The 18,060-nt window shown below is 40.0% G+C and overlaps 1 protein-coding gene across 1 annotated transcript in view; it reads right to left on the bottom strand.

Annotated features, from left to right (window-relative positions):
- Nucleotides 1-18,060, bottom strand: part of SLC10A7 (solute carrier family 10 member 7) — a 182,072-nt gene that overhangs the window by 106,958 nt on the left and 57,054 nt on the right. Inside the window, exon 5 of the mRNA XM_089525724.1 lies at nucleotides 9,185-9,223. Coding sequence (XP_089381850.1) covers nucleotides 9,185-9,223 — 39 coding nt within the window. The remainder of the gene's footprint in view (nucleotides 1-9,184; nucleotides 9,224-18,060) is intronic.

The following is an 18,060-nucleotide window of genomic DNA, read 5'->3' as shown; positions in this document are numbered from 1 at the left end:
AGCAGTAGCAACACCTAGCCTTTGGAACTGTGATGGGACCTTCTTTGTATGCCTGAGGTTATAGCAACTTTACCAGTTTATGGTGTATTTGTGTTTTCCTATTGTGCGTTCTCTATTGAATTTCACATTATTATACAACTATTTCCTTTTAAGCAACTAATAAAGTGAAGCAGGTGGAAAACATGCTTTGCTAGTACTGTATCTTCCATACATCTCTCCTTTTCTTTTCTAAAAGTGTATGACATTACAAATTGGAAAAGAAAATGCAAGAACAAGGAAGCAGTTTCCCTCCCCCTTAGGTTTATATATGGCATTTTTACAATGTAGAACAATTAACAGAAAAAAGCAAGAACAGCATTTGGCATAACATAATAAAATAAAAAATTATCCAATTGGTTAGTTACACACCATGGAATTTCTTTAAATTATAATGAAATCTTTGTTTTAAAAAAATCCATCATTATTAAAAAATAAAGAAGTTGGCTCAGCCTATGAAAATTAGATTTGTAAGTTGTTGGTCATTCCCATAATTAAATCTATGTCACAAATTTGCAAGAAAAATGGACACTGCACCTAATTCATTTATACAAGTCCTGTCAGGCTGCATAAAGCACTATGCCCACTAAAACAGGACAAATAGAATTCTATATATTTGTATTAACAGGGCATTTGGAGTAAGGGACTAATTTTATGTATATTACAAGAAAACTAAAATACAAAATAATGTCAGGATCTAGCCTAGAGGCTGAAATGCAGCCAACTTTGCACTTCTCAAATATATGGCTTCCTTCAAAATCAACAACACCTGATTCAAATCTTCTTGGAAGATACTTAATCCAGACAAAGAAGTGCTCCTGGTCAGTTGTAAAGTAGATCAGGCAATAGGGGTTTTGCCTGTGCTGGATGGGGTTATACTCCCTCTGAAATCTCAGGCTCACTGCTTTGGTGTTCTCCTGGATTCAACTCTGAGCCTGGATGTTCAGATCTCAGCAGTGGCCAAGAGAGCATTTGCACAATTAACACTAGTGTGCCAGCTGTGCTAGATCCTTGAGATGTCAGATTTGGTAATGCTGACACATGCCTTCATTACATCCAGTTTGTACTACTATAATACATTTTATGCAGGGCTGCTTTTGGAAACTGTTTAGAAACTTCACCAGGTTCAAAATATGGTGACCAGAATGCTGACCAGGGCCATTTGTAGGGAACAGCTCCACTGGCAACCTGCTCATTTCCAGACACAACTCAAAGTTCTGGTTCTGACCTATAAAGGTTATGGTTATGTTCTGGTTATGACCTATGGCTATACAACTTAAGTCCAGACCAGCTGAAAGACTGCATCTCCCTATCCAAACCTGCAAGGGTCCTAGGATCTTCAGAAGAAGGCTTTCTCTCAGTCCCACCACCATCACAAGATCGCTTGGGGAGGGCATGAGAGAGCCTTCTCAGTGGCTGCTCCCACCCTCTGGGGTGCCCTTCCACAGGAAGCTAGGTTGACACCCCTCCCACTTTCCTTTTGCTGGCTGGCAAAGACATTTTTATTCAAGCAGGGTTTAATATATAAATGTGACATGGAAGTTTTTATAGAGGGTGTGTGCTTTAGTTATGTTTTAAACTTTTGTATGTTTTATGTAATTTTATAGTTTTTATCTAGATGATTTTAACTGTTTTAAAAATTTTATTGTGAAGTTTTTAAATTGCTTAACAATGGCTCCTTTTCATCCTGGAGAGAAGTGACCAGTGGAATCCCACAGGGTTCTGTCCTGGGCCCAGTGCTATTCAACATCCTTATCAATGACTTGGATGACAGAATTGGGGGCATACTTATCAAATTTGCAGATGACACCAAATTAGGAGGAGTAGCTAATACCCCAGAGGACAGGATCAACATTCAAAATGACCTGAATAGACTAGAAAGCTGGGCCAAAGCCAACAAAATGAAATTCAATGGAGAAATGTAAAGTTAAGGCAGAGAAATGAAATGCATAGATATAGGATGGGGGACACCTGGCTTAACAAAACTATGTGTGAAAGGGATCTAGGAGTCCAAGTAGACCACAAATTGAACATGAGTCAACAGTGTGATGCAGCAGCTAAAAAGGTCAATAGACGTATAGTGTCTAGATCGAGGAAAGTACAGTAGAGTCTCGATTATCTGATAGTCAGATAGCCAAAAATGTTGGATAATCCGGATTGTCCAAGAAAAGCCTTGATATCACTATGAATTGCAAACCTGGAGGTACTTGTCCTGCTCACTGCTGCCGCCACCATACTTGGGGCTGTGTTTTGGGGTGAGGCTTCACTCACCGTTCTCTCCTTGCCCATCGCGGCCGCCATGTTTGGGGGCATGTCTGGGGGCATGGGAATGCCTACAGCCATGCTGCAAGCAGCTGCCACGTTGGATAATTGAGACGCTGCTATATTCTGCTTTCGTCAGGCCCCACCTGGAATACTATGTCCAGTTCTGTTGAGAAACTGGAGTATGTCTGAAGGAGGGAGACTAAAATGGTGAAGGGTCTGGAAACCATGTCATATCAGCAAGCTGATAGAGAGCTGGGGATATTTAGCCTGGAAAAGAGATGGTTAAGAGGTGATATGATAGCCCTGTTTCAGTATTTGAAGGGATGTCATATTGAGGAGGGAGCAAACTTGTTTTCTGCTGCTGTAGAGAACAGGACCCAGAACAATGGATACAAGCTACAGGAAAAGAGATTCCAGCGCAACATTAGGAAGACCTTCCTGACAATAAGAGCTGTTTGCCAGTGGAACACATTCCCTCAGAGAATGGTGAAGTCTCCTTCCTTGGAGGTCTTTAAACAGAGGCTGAATGGCCATCTGTCGGTTATGCTTTGATTGAGAATTCCTGCATGGCAAGAGGTGGGACTGGATGGCCCTTGGAGTCTCTTCCAACTCTATGATTCTATGATTCTAAATGATTTTACCTGTGAGCCACCTTGGGCCCCTTTTTGGGGAAAAGACAGAACAGAAATTAAATGAAATAAAATAAATAAAAACTTGCCTAATAGAAGACTTGGCCCAGCTGAAAATACCTAGCCTGTTGTAGATCACACTGGTAATGCTACAGTCTTTTCTTTCTATTTTTCTTTCTTTGCAAAAAAAAAAAAAAAGGCAGATTTATCCACTAGCATGCCAAAGCCTGGAGGTTTTCAAATTTAGGAATCATTCACTGTGAAGAAGTGCTACAGCACAGCTATCTCTCATCAGTGACTAGAGACAAGAGTGGTACTTTCAGCATGGAAGGCTGAAAAGGTGGGCGGGTCAGGAGGGAGTTCCTTCACACATACTCTTTCCCATTCAATGGTTCAGCAGGAGGTATACAAAGGGACAAAAACAGAGCTCTGTGCATCTCTCTGCACAGAGACAGTGGAAACGGGTGGGTGGGGCGGGTAGATGACACAAAGAAAGGGCCTGACTATGCAGACTTCTCCTCTGAAGTAATCCAGTCCATCAGAAAGGTCTGGGACAGGGGAATCTAGCCCCCGAGGCAGAAAAATGTCCTGACTCTTGCTCGTGTTAAAGAAGATCATTCAGTTGCCTTTGGAAGGTGAACTCTCAACAACATGAAGCAGTCTTATTTAAGCAATAGCTGGTAGCCAGAGATGAACCAAAACAGCATGCAGGTGAGTAAAAGGGCCAGTAGAGGAAGTATGGAGTGTTTGGGGGCCATCAAAAAAGCAAGTAGCTTAGAGGACAGAAGCTTTCTCAATGAAAGCCAGTGTAGAAATAAAACCATGTGTCACATTTTCCCAGCTGACTTGTAATTTTTCTATAGGCTCTTAACCTTTATGATAGGATAATAGTGATGAGGATGATGAGGATATTCTTTCTATACTGCCGTTTAAGGCTAAACCTCACAAGTTAATCTACAATAAAGTATATAACAAAAACATCACCAGACAAAATCAAGAATAAAAATAATAAAATGTTACATGAAATAAATATCATAATTTATGGAGGCAAAAGATGTTGTCAGGGAGAGAACTATGAAAGTGTGGGACATCCCCTAAAAAGGCTCTGTTCATGGTGACTGCCAACAAGCTCTATTTTGGCAGTGAACAAGAAAGCAGGGCTCAGGCAGGTCTGTTTGAATGTTGGCAAACCTTCAGATAAACTCTTCCCAAGACACTCAAGATAACCTATCAAACCACCGCATGGCCAACAGCATTCTGGCACTTTAATTCTGAACCAGTTGAAGTTTCTCAACTGTCTTTAAAAGATAGACCAGCACATAAAGTATTATCAGCATCTCGTTTGGATATTACCAGTACACATATAACTGTGTGCTATTCAGACTGAACCTACAGATGTTTACTTAGAAAGAAGTCCCACTGTGTTGACTTATTCTCAAACAAATATGCATAGAACTCGTATTATACAGCCACCATTATTGCAGAGAACCAAGCGCTTTGAATTACTAAAATGCTATCATATTTTATTAAGTCACTGTCATGGGGAAAAACTCAAATCACTTATGTTCCACAATTATTCTAACCCCAACTTTTAAATGAGGGGAGGAGATAATTATATTAACTTCTTAACTTAGAGCAATTCTCTGTGGTATAATTCTAAAATATTCTCTTGGTCTGAAATTTATGTAAATTGAATTCATCTATCATTAGTTATTACCAGGCTAGCTACAGGAAAAAAACTTTTCTGTAACAATTAGTTATTTAAAATGCTATGTTTTAATTAGACCTATGATGTTATTATACTAGTTATAAATATGCACATATTTCTGCCAGCAGATCTACAGGAATTCATTTCCAAGCTAAGACTGGTTTGAGGTTTTAGGTCCGATACAGATGGGCCAAAAAGGACACCCGCATCACGTGTGGGGGTGGCGCTTCTAGACGCCCCTCACATATTATGAGGGCTTCCTTGCTGTGCGGCGCTGAACAGACGTCGCGCGTAGCGATGACATCACTGCTGCGTGGCTTCTAGATGGAGCCGCGCAGCAGCAGCGACGTGCTTGCACCGCTGCCAGCTGTTTGTGGTGGCATAAAAAGGAACCGCTTTTTAGCAGTCCTTTTTTCTCATGTAGTCATGTCGTGCAATTTGGTTGCTGCGGTGCGGCTACGCGGAAAAGACAGTTGGCTTCTGGCCACCTCTTTATTTTCCATTTTAAATCCATACATCCAATCCTTCCCTGAGAGTGCGATCTATCAAATGCCAATATATTTGAATACCAGGAGAATTCATATCTAGGTTAACCCACATTCATAGTCCCAGGACTCCCACACAACCACAGTAATTTGCTTGAAAAATACCTATATTTCACCAGTTAAATATGGCAGTATGCAGACCACCCCTTTCCCTGCTGGATCGGGGCCTGAGCAGCCACAGCAGCAGCCCCAGAAGCTCCGATCCGCCACTTTTCCAGGCCTCAAGGAAGCAGCAAAATGCCGCTTCCCCCCTGCCTGGAAAGGGGTATCCTTGGGGCTTCATGCCAGGCCAAGGAGCCACTGCCGGGAGAAAAAGGGGCCACTCAGCCTCTTCCCCCCCCCCCCCCCGGCTTCGTTCCCACAGCCATTTTGTGGCTGCTGGAACGAGGCACTCCCCAGGAAGAAGCTCCCTGTAGCGGTGCGAGCATGTCACGGCCGCGCTGCACTGTTTGGATGAGGCGCAGCCGTCACATCAAAATGGCGGCACCCATCTCTACAGGGTGCTGCCATTTTGCCGTACGGCGTACATGCTAGGGTTAGGGAGCATCTGTAAAGGATGCTCCGAGGCATCCCTAGCACATACTCGGTACGTGCTAAAAGGCCTGTCTGGAGAGGCCCTATATCACTCTTTTCTCAGTTTTAGGCTTTCATGTCATTAAACCTAGATTTTCAAAAATATTTAGAACAATGTCTCTAGAAGTCATACAATTATGGATATTCCAGATGTTGTTTGGACTCCAACTACAATCATCTCAGACCACAAACCATGTTGATGGGTACTGACACCAACCATACATGGAAGATCATCCAACACATGCCAGTGAACTAATGGAATACCTGTTAGAAAATTAGGCTTTGTTGGCCTAGCTACAATGGAACATAAACAATGAACATAATAAGGCACACCAGCACTGTTAAGTATATGTAGGAAACTGATACTTCCAGAAAAAAACCATATATAGGCAGTTTTTGTGAGTGTGTTGTGACTTAATGAACAAACAAGCTTAAAAAAATCTCTGAAAGTTATCGGACAATACAAACATTTAGAGAATCCACATCCAAATTCAAATTCTGAAAATCTGAAACATAGTGAGATCAATGAGATCTTCAACATAAACAAAATCTGTTCTGAAATGAATTTGTCTTTTTTTCACATGTGTGGTCCATGAACTCTTTTGCAGTTTTGTTGAATCTTACAAATGGGAAGGGAGGGGTGACAAGAGATGTAGCATCAGAGGTTTCAAAGGGCTGTTTAAGGGAACAGTCATTCACTTTGGTGTGCCAGATTACCTAACTTCTCTCTTACCTTTCCTCATGCAACCAATGTCTCTTCCTCTGTCCCCTTTTTCTCCCCCAAGTGCAAGGGTCACAGTCCAAGCGTGTCCCCATTTCCAGTATGAATAGAGTTATGTGCTCAACAATACAGCCTTCTGGTTTGTGTCTTTTGACCTCCATGTCGATTATGAAGACTGCATGACTTCTCATTGCTACAGAGCAAGACTTAAAGAAGGATTAAGACTGAACCATGCAGCCAGATACTGCTATGGTGGCTAAGCACACAGCTGCAATCATGTGGAAGTGATAGTTTGCCATGGGTTTCTCTTGAATGGCATGGGGCGTGCTACTCTTTCCAGATGATCAACTAAGTAGAAAGGCACAGGGCTGAGTGAAAATCCAGTAGGCTATGCTCAATTATGGGCTATGAAAAAATAAAGTTGTGTGTTTACATGGGAAATACAAACCTTTCTTTAGCCAACAGTGGAAATGTTGTATATGCACTCTTCTAGACAATGGTTATTAACTTGATGTACCCATGCATTCAGTGTTGTCTATACTCATAATTTAGTATATATTAAAGAAATAAGATGACATGGCAAGAATAAAGTATCCAAACAGGTGCACAGCAAAGAAATACTGTATATACTCATGTATAAGTCTATACATTTTAGCCAAAAGTTGATTTAAAAAACCTGGGCTGAGTTATCCCCAGGGTCAATGTTAGTACTGTACTTTAACATTTATTTTAAAAGAAACCATCTCCTAGTGAAAGGCAAGAGTGTAATCTGTCTTGGAAGCACTGACCCCCTCTACTCTCTCATCCATCCAGCCTTTAGTGTGAGCACAATTATGCCTGCTGGAATTTTGTATGTTCTTTGACATTGTTTTCCTTTGTTTCATCCTTTAGATCTTTTATTACATGCCTTGACTTATCCACAGCTCATACCAAAATTCATAATTCTGGCCCCAAAAACCTGCTCTTGACTTCTACATGAGGTCGACTTATAGTCGAGTATATACAATACTCCATTTACCCCCTCTTATCTATGCTATGATCTCTGTGTGACTGTTTGTTTATTTCATTATTAGCTCATTTTTCCTTTTGGGCTTTATCAATATAACATTTTATCCTTATGAGAACTTGTAGGATGTTAAGAGAGAATAAATGGCACATGATCACCTAAGGAGTTCCAGGGTAGACAAATAAAGAACACCCCATCTTTTTCATCCAAACATCATTGTCGCTCCCATCAATAATAGTTTGAGTTGCAACTGGCATACCCATGGTTTTCAGAATTCTTCTGTTTTAGAGCACTAGGAGGCTTTGAAAAGATTCAAGTAAGCTGGCATTATCATATAAATATCAAAAGGATTTGCAGTGTGTTTAATTTAGAGCAGACTACTCAAGGGGTATAAGAATGGGTAGTTAGTCATCCCTAAGCTTTTGGCACCAAGATAGCTAAACTGTATCATGAACTAGTCTTATGGCAATACCAGAAATAGCTTCCAGAATTCCTGATCACTGGTCATGCTGGTGAGGCTGATGGGAATTAAATTGAAATTAAAAACACCTAGAGGACACCAGTTTGAGTGTAGGGTAAGGTAACAGTTCTCTGGTATGAAACGTTCTTCAACAGCTTAATCCAGTTCAAAATGCATCTCTGGAGTTGATTAATGGAGACTTAGTACCGCATGTCTGTTTGTCAGTCAAGTGCCCCCCCCCCCATGAAACCAGTTTTTAAAAAGCCCAAACATTATGAACTGAGGTTATTAATATGAAAAGCACACCTAAACATTCAAGCCTGTTCAAGCCTGTTTCCATATATCCATCTTATCCCACATTCCTTGCAGTGTTTTTGTATATGCATATTGGAAATTATTAACAAGTGTATAAAATTTCTGTATCGTCTTATTGCATGCATTTGCTAACGCACGACATTCAGGATTAGTCTGCCTGTTTAATTGGCTTAAAATATAAAAAAAGAGGAAAGGAACTACTAAGCCCTCCTTTCTTCTGTAGATTTTACACAGTATTGTTTCTTTGCTTAAATATTTATAAACTGCCCTTTACCCAAAGATCTCTGGGCGATTTACAATAAAATCAACTTAAAACAATAAAGAATTACAACAGTTTTAAAATATTGAAAATAAAAAAGAGTACTGTACTTAGAAGTGCAACCCTAGACATACACACAGAAATTGCACTTTCAGAGGCTTCGCCTGTATGCTGACTTTTCCTCCCTCCAATAGTTCTCTCTGGGGACAGGGAGCAAGCTTTTTCTCCAGCAGAGAAATATGCTAATTGTGTGACTCGTCACTGAGTGAATTAGCATTGCCTCTCATCATCTAGGCCGTGTTTTCCTTTCAGAATCCATGGCCCCTTGATACAAAATAATGATTGTGTGATAAGTCTCATTAGAAAATCAATATATTGACACTATCTTCCAAAACATCTGAATAATAATGGATTGTCTCCTCATTATGGAGACTATTAACATGTACTTAAACATCATTAAATCATATTGATCAGAGATTATTCATGCACTAATTTGCTGCAGAGGAAGAGACAGTGAAAAGAAATATTGGCTTGGGTATTTAAGTGAATAGCAAGATGCATAAAAAGGACTTGCCAGGTTCGCCTTTAAATCAATAATATTAAATATCAAGATATTAAATAACAATGGCATGAAATCAGTAGGCAAGGAAGAAAGCGTATCACTTACCAAAAAACTTCCAAATGCAGAGTTAAATATAGCAGCTGCCTAGAAATATAAAAGAAAAAACAAGATACATTAATAGCATTCTTGATGTTTTATGGGGGGGGGGGGGACTCTTGTTTTTTCATGCAGTCTTCTAGATGACCACCAACACTGCTTAAAAATATTTCAAGTAGCCTATAATGAGACATCTTTCAGATTCCAAATATTTAAAACAAGAAAGCTCTAAAAAAGAAAGAAAAATTAAACTGATACCAGTTCTATAGAAAAAGAACAAGCAGATCAAATTTGAATTCACAGACACACGTACTTGGTAGTAAGCTCAATAGGACTTCACAGTAAAGATACTTAGGCTACACTGTAATTCTTGCAATCAATGGTTAATTTAAAGGGGCAATAATCAACTGAATGTAACAGCTCCCTCTTAACTTTTGCACAAATTTAGCTGAACTAAACCACCTAATACCCAAGTTCTGTTCAAATAATATACTTTGAAATAGGCTTTACACTGTGTACAATATAAACACAGAAAAACATTAATTCTGAATCAGACACATTTAGAGAACAAAACAAATCCAACAAGTGATTAAAAATAAATAATTTTGAACTGGTTTTGCAGGACGTGTTTTGCTTACCTATATATCCAAGAAATATTGGTGGGAACAAGTATAAAGAATGAGCAATCAAATTCCACGAAACAAACAATATTTAAATCTTGTAAAGTCTTCCCCTTTCCTACGAAAGAAGAAGAAACTGTTGTATGACAACTATTCCGATGATATAGAGCCATGAGTAGAGAAAAGGGAGAACATGGGGTGGTGATGGGGGAAAGAACCTGCCATGTACATGAAGAGCCGAGGCAAAATCAAATTAATTACCATGGACATCTTCTAGCCATAGAGCAAGGATGTTCGAAAAGAGCTTGGCAAGTTTGAACCAAATCCAAAACACAGGCTAAGCTGCAGCAGAACCTGCCTTCTGCTCCATAAAGAGAGTGCAATGAAAATGAATGCCTAATGAGATGCTTGGCTCCAGAGAGCTTAGTTTTCTTATTCAAGTTCATAATTAATTCAAAGCTTTGATAATTTCATTAGAGTCATCCTCGGCTGGCCCTATCAATAAAAGATAGCACTGGACCACAGCTTCTTTGTGGCCCAAACGCACAAGCAAGTAGAGGCTTAGCCTCTGCTTGCTAGCTTTGCGAGATAGCAAGGACAATGGCATACGGCTGGCCCTATCAATAAAAGATAGCACTGGACCACAGCTTCTTTGTGGCCCAAACGCACAAGCAAGTAGAGGCTTAGCCTCTGCTTGCTAGCTTTGCGAGATAGCAAGGACAATGGCATATGGTACTTCATGTTGCGGAGGGAGCTTCTGAATAGAAATGGCTAAATAAAACATCATAGTTGACAGTTGTAAAACTAAAGCAACGGATTTTAACACCTCTACCCCATAAGCATTCTGCTTTTGAACATAAGGAGGCACCAGTCCAAAGGACTTTTCTTGTCAGCAGTCACTGCTGAAACAGAAACCCACTTTCTCTAACAAGTAGGAATTCACTTAGAATCTCAAAGCATAATTTTAAACCTTGAGACTGATACAACTCTATGGGCATTATATATTCAAGTAGTGTATATCATTATATATCAAGTAGTGTGGTTTTGATATATAGAGTCTTAAAAGGTAGGACATCTGAAGGACTGTCTTCTCCTGTATAAGGACTTATTCCAGGTACACCCTACTTTCAGAGGTTAGGTGGGTAACAGCTCTCTCTTGCAAAATCAAATACCACAGTAGGGCAGCCCTGCCATGCAGCAAAGTAAGGAGAACTGCTTTGTTGTGATATTCTTTATGACAACAGATTAAGGCAAGGATTTGTGTCTGAATGGCACAGCAATAATTGGCCTTGTGTGGGGAACTTAAGACTCTATTTCAGGTAATGAAACATCTTGGGTTACTGCTTCTCCAGACACATTAATATAGTGGGTGCCATATGAAAACAGTCCTATGCGTTTGAGCATTTAATGCTTCTCTGCTGTTTTTTCTTAATATAAATGTAGTGCAATTTTTAGAAAGGTTATCAGTGGGATATATGATTTAATAAATAAAACACACACATCAACTGTTGCGTATGGCGTTGACCTGATGGAATCTAGAGTGGACTCTGAAGTGTCCTCTTGGTGGTTCTGCATGCTCTGAACAGAGGTGTTAATTCTGCCATTTGACTGCTGACTCTGTGATGTTCAGAATACACAAAGCACTTATTCCAAAGTTCCATTTTATAGAGAGGCCTTCGGGCCTAGTGCTGAGTTAGTTATAGTTGATACCTGTTCAGGGCTTCCCTTCCATGCCATTCAATAAAAGAACTGAAAGATATTCTCCCCATACCATCTCAACTAAAGAAAGAAACAACAAAATGCAGGCATCTTACTAATATCTCTAATTTTTCTCCTGTTTGGTATGTAACATCCTGCCTGATAAAGAAGCCAGTGGAGCTTTCGAAAGCCTGCAACAAGTATATTGAGCATTTCGGTTGGCCAATAAAGGTATCACTGTTTGAAGGATTTTTGTTCAAATTTACTAAATGGACAACACAGCTACCCCTGCATGCTTGCCAAGGTGTTTATATAACAGTGACTGGAGATGAGTAGGAGTGCTGACCTTTAGGATTCAAGTCTTAACTTCACTGAAGGGGAGGAGGTGGAGGCCTTTGCCTGTCTCTGAATGTCAACTCTTTCCTTCATAGGATTCAGCTACATCTATATCTACAGCTAAACCAGCAAAGATCTTAGGGGGGAGGAATGAAACTATTCTAATAACACCAAAGAAGTACATACTACTTCCCTTTGTGCAGAGAGGTACAAGACTTTCCCTTGGAGTTGTCAGTAAATGAGTAAAAGCACTTTGCTGAGCAGTTTTTCTTGGTTGGTACTGTTCGCAACATTCTGCTACTTGCACCTGAGGAAGATCTGTCATCTCCTACCCACCACTTTTCTCAGGACCATTTTGCACTACACCGTTACAGCACTACAATTCCACTAGAGCTACTATGGCTCCATACTATAGGATTCTGGGATTTGCAGTTTATGCAGGGGTATTTAAAATTCTAAAGTCAGACTGGTTGCTGAACAGGAAGAGAACAAAAACGATGACCATGGAGGACCTACATAAGTTCAACCTAAACAATCAAGAAATCAAAACAGTTAAAGATTTCCTGTACTTGAATCAAACATTGATCAGAAAAGAGTCTTCAGTCAAAAAGTAAGAAGACGTCTAGGAATGGGAAATACAGCAATGAAAGAACTAGACTAGATCCTAAACAGTAAAGATATACAACTAACCACTGCAGTTAGATTTGTCCAATCCACTGTATTGCACATCATCATATGAGAGTTGGACAGTGAAGAAAATGGATAAAAAGAAAGTCAACTCATTTGAGATGTGATGCTGGATAAGAGAGCTAAGAATACCGTAGACAGCCAAAGAGGCAAACAAACAGGTCCTTGAACAGATGAAGCCTTAACTCTACCTTGAAGTCAAGATGATTAAACAAAGGTTGTTAAACTTTGGCAACATCATGACTCATTAGAAAAGACAATAATGCTAGGAAAGGTAGAAGACAGTAGAAAGAAAGACCACAAGCCAGATGGCTAGATTCAATTAGGGAGGCCATGGGCCTCAATCTACAAGGGCAGCTGACAACAACAATTTAGAATTTAGAAACAGAGAACAATTTTGCTCACCAAACTACGCATCTCAGATTCCATAGGATGCAGCCTTGCCAGTTAAAGTGAAATTGTGGTGCTATGACTGTCTAGTGTGAAATAATCCCCCAGATGTTCACTTAACCCCCCCCCCCCCCCGCTTTTTAAAAGGATTTTTCTCTCCTTTTGTCTCACTCCAACCAAGGGGAAATCATTTTAGCCATTTGCTGATATATTAAGCGTTTAAAGTTCTTTCTTTCACCCTAAGTAATCCATATATTGCTTGACCCTATAATATTCACAGATTTTCTCATCATTACAGTATGGGCATGAAAGCAGTGGTCACTTGGGAGGAACAGACAACGAGCCAGGCATGACCAGAGAAACCATTTTTTCTTCCTCCCACCTTTACTGCAGCTGCTTATTACAGTGGCTCGAATCAGTAGGTCAGTCCCCCTACACTCCTTCTGCAGGTCAGGTTGGGAAAAGGTCTGGATTTGAACCCGACAGACCCTTAGCCAGTCATTTAAAATGAAAGCTGTTGTACCCAGTTCCGTCACTCCCCATCCTCCAACCACTTTGGCAAGAAATCTCTTACACAAACATTCAATGCTTTTCTTAAAAGCCCTGAGGTATTTAGAAGCCAACATTATCAATTCTGGGGTGGTCAATATGAGGGCTGAATGCTTATTTCTGACTGAATATCAATTACACTGGATGTAGTCCTATTTTATTTTTTAAATGAGTGCTTATAAATGTTGCTGGAATTAATTTTGCCCCAGGTTCATTACTGGTAAACTGTTATGCACACAGATACACATTGCACTTAGCAACATAGTTTTTTCTATCTATAACTCAAATTTTCTAAGAGATAGGAACTTCAGCTGAGAGAAACAAATCTTTCAGGTTTTTGTACAATTTCTATCAAGATTTAAGATGGACCCTAGCATAACAGGGTCAGTCATTAGCAGCAAATAAAATTTACTTATGAATTTGCACTAGTCTATAAGTAAACTGTATAGGAACAAGCCCAAGGTGGCTGGGGGCTTCCGTCTCAGTGGGGTGATAAATCTGCTCTGGGTTTTAGTACAATATTTAAAGGAGCTATTCATGGGACTGAACCTCTTTCTCCAAATAGGTTTGGCATCCTTGGCTACATCTACACTGCAGAATTAATGCAATTTGATGTCACTTTAGCTGCCATGGTTCAATGATATGGAATTCTGGGAATTGTAGTTTTGTGAGATATTTAGCCTTCTCTGTCAGACAGCTCTGGTGCCACAACAAACTACAAGTTTCAGCATTCTACAGGATGGAGCTGTGGCAGTTAAAGAGGTGTCAAACTACATTAATTCTGTGGTGTGGTAGAAGCTGTGGATAGCTCCTTTCAAGCACAGAATAAAAACCAGAACAAATTCATTAACTCTATCATAGAAAGTACCAGCTACTACTAAGGAAGCCTCACTGAAATCAGTGGGACTTACTGCTTAGTAGACATGCAAAGGGATTGCACTGTTAAGCATGATAGGAGAATCAGCAGGCAGCAACCACCAACAGGAAGTTTGGTATGTTGCTATAATGAGTACATGTTTATCAATTTGTATCAAATAAATATGACTGGAATAGATGGCCAGACTAATGCTGTGGTCCAGCCTTGTCAGCATTACATGGATCTGTGCAGAAGTTACATAGTCACGATTCTATGTACACCCCACAGCACAGTAGGAGAGGGCTGCTTGTGTCCCTTTGGCCATTTCTTCTGAACATCTGGGTTTCCATGCATCAGCTTTCTCATTAGAAACTCTGGGATATTTTGCAGCATAGCTAAAAAATCTGGTAGCAATTGGACCATGCAGTCTCCTAGGGTTTCTAGAGGTCAGTGTGGTGGCCTGCTATCAGAATGTTGATCCAATTCCCAGAGAGGAACAACCCCTTAAGATACAGAAATGGAATGCCAGTACCATCAGTGCCATGATAATATCATATGCCTTTCAGTGTGTGCAAGCATACTTTACAGCATTTCTATGGCCAGAGACATTTGTGACATATTGGGTACAAAAAGACCAACTGACACCTGCAGCTATCATCTCCAGGGTTCACTGCAAACAAATCTTCAAACTCACCTGGCAGCCTAGTGAGAAGCAGCCTACTAACAGTGCTTTTACTAGCTACAGGTATGGTACAGGTACAGGTATAGTGCTATTTCACCATTCAGTTCACCCCACATGCACGTGATCCCAGAAGAGCTTCAACCACAATTTCATACCAAAGATTCCATATGAACAGTAATCAAATGGACAGTTTTTACAAGTGTTCATATGGACAGCATTTTACAAGAGGAATGAGCTGCTGGAAAATAACATATTCTGACAGCATGGTTACTAGGAAAAGCACTGTCTTGAGACAGTATGAAAAACCAACATATAATGGCAAGCAGAAGATTCCCTGCTTTCAAAGATGACACCGTGGTCTCTGAAGCTAACCTTTGGAAGCCTTGATAGCTACAACACCAAATTAGGAGGAGTAGTTAATACCCTAGAGGAGAGGATGAAATTCAAAATGGCCTGAACAGATGAGAAAGCTGGGCCAAAACTAACAAAATGAATTTCAACAGGGAGAAATGAAAGCTACTACACTTAGGCAGGAAAAAAATGAAATACGTAAGTATATGATGGGGGACACCTGGTTTGACAACAGTACATGTGAAAGGGATCTGGAATCCTAGTAGATCATAAGTTGAACATGAGTCAACAGTGTGATGTGGCAGCTAAAAAAACTAATGCGATTTTAGGCTGCATCAACAGAAGCATAGTGTCTAGATCAAGGGAAGTAATAGTGCCACTCTATTCTGCTTTGGTCAGGAATCACCTGGAATACTGTGTCCAGTTCTGGGCACCACAGTTCAGAAAGGATGTTGAGAAACTGGAACGTGTCCAGAGGAGGGTGACAAAAATGGTGAAGGGTCTTGGAAACCATGCCCTGTGAGGAGAGAATTGGGGAGCTGGATGTGTTTAGCCTGGAGAAGAGAAGGTTAAGAGGTGATATGATAGATCTGTTTAAATATTTAAACGGGTGTCATTTTGAGGAAGAATGTCCTGACAGAAAGAGCTGTTTGACAGTGGAACACACTCCCTCCACAGTGTGGTGGAATCTCCTTCATTGGAGGTTTTTAAATAGAGGTTGGATAGCCATCTGTTAGGGGTGCTTTGATTGTGTGTTCTGCATGGCAGGGGTGTAGACTGGATGGCCTTTGTGGTCTCTTCCAACTCTGATTCTATGAGTCTAACACATCTTTGGTGGGGGGGGGAATAGAACTGGGATTAGAACCCCCAACAGCAACATCTGGAGCACACATCAACATGAGGAGAAAGAGCTATGGCAGGAACTTTGTAGTTTTCCAGGGTGCTACCCCACAGCATGTCCCCAAACCTTACATATGTTCGAACGCTAAAATGTGCAACATTTTCGCAAGCAGAAGACAAGGGTGTGAAGGGGAAGCACATAGTTAATATGTTGCACTAGGAGATGGGTGAATACTTAAAGCTTTGGGAAGTTATTTTAGGCTATAGTTCCTAGAATCTCCCACCTAGTGTGGCCTCTGTGCATCCTAGTGGGGGGGATTCTAGGAGGCATAGGATAAAGTAATAGCTTTTACAGTCTCTAGTTCACAGTTTGAGAAAAAGGTGGGGGCACAGATGAAGACGACAGAGGATTGAGGTGAGGTATCTGGTGTGGGTGCTTCAGTACCTGAACTAACCCTGAATTGTGGGAAATCAGCAGAAAATTGCAACTAGATATCTACTTGCAACTGCAATTGGAGGAATGTGTTTTCTGCAAAACTGCTGTCCCATTTGGGAGCATGTTTCATATTTTGTTGTTGCAAGAACTTGGGGAAATTATGCAATGAACTCAAGGGATCCCAAAAAAAGATTTGGGGAGGCAAATGAAACCCAGTGGCTGTGCTTTGCCTAACTCCAGGTCTAACAAATATCAGGGAGAAGAAGAGTCACAGCTAAATACATAGTTGACATTTTGGGCATCACTTCTGCATTTAGTATAATATCTAATTTTGTCTTAAAACTAGCCTACTGTGAATGAGTCAAGGAGTTTGCCTAAAAGACCCCAATAATGGCTTTTGTTTTTTATGGGTGTTTTTTCAGCCAACCAGTGTTAGAATTAACTGCATCTTAAGTCTTAACTGCTCTTACTATGAACTGGATGCTCTAGTTTTGCAGAAAAGCACATTCATGCATGCACCTGAGACTGCAAACTATGTTCTTTTCTCTTTAAAAAAAAAACAATGTATTTTTTCTCAGTTCCTACTCATAACTATTCATTTGACATCAAACTGGAAAAGAATATGTATTCAAGTTATTGGTTGTGGGTGCTAAATTGAATCAGGTGTCCTTTCCTCTTAAGAAAATTAAGTTGCTTTTGTGCACGAGTGTTTTAATGAGAACAGAGCTTGCCGACATTGATAAATGGGAATGACACCAGAGAGAGCATGTAAGCAGGACAATATGCGCATGTTACACTCTTACAGCCTATTTTTCACTGACTATCCTGAATGACTTCACCATTTCTTAAGGGGCCTATTAATCTCAAATTTAGTTATTACACAACGTTTATTTGAACATATATTCTGGGGATGATGACAGTTAATAAAGGAAAAATTTTACGAGCAGTATTTTTACATATTGTTCCAGCCACAGCTTCCCTCTCGTTCTTATGTATTGATGGAACACTCTGGTTATGATGCAGCTTTATTTAAGAGAGAAAGAGAGAGAGGGAGGGAGAGAGAAGTACATATATTCAGATGCCTTTTTTAAGCATATGGGGACTCTTAAATAACAGTTAAAATGCATATAAAAATCATACTCCAGAGAAGCAAACTAAAAATATAGTGCTAAGTGCATAACAAGAGAAGACTGTACAGTGTGCATAAAATGATCTTTAAAGAAAAACAAATTTTAGTTTTGGAACATCACTATCACTGTAAAATAGAATAGAATTCAACATCTGTATTATGATGAACATTTTTAGTTAACTAAGTGGAAATTGCCTGCACAACTGCAGCCTAGATAAGTTTTATCTTGTTACCCTTCAAAACAAACCTCCTAGACAACAGGGTTGATCAGTGAGGAAACATTTATATGTGTACAATTAGAAATGTGGGAT

Source organism: Sceloporus occidentalis, unplaced genomic scaffold (assembly GCF_023333645.1).
Source record: "Sceloporus occidentalis isolate IW3139 unplaced genomic scaffold, rSceOcc1.0.p SCAF_5, whole genome shotgun sequence".
Lineage (NCBI taxonomy): Eukaryota > Metazoa > Chordata > Lepidosauria > Squamata > Phrynosomatidae > Sceloporus > Sceloporus occidentalis.
Note: the sequence above shows the minus strand (reverse complement) of the source record. Positions and strands in the feature narration are given on the sequence as shown.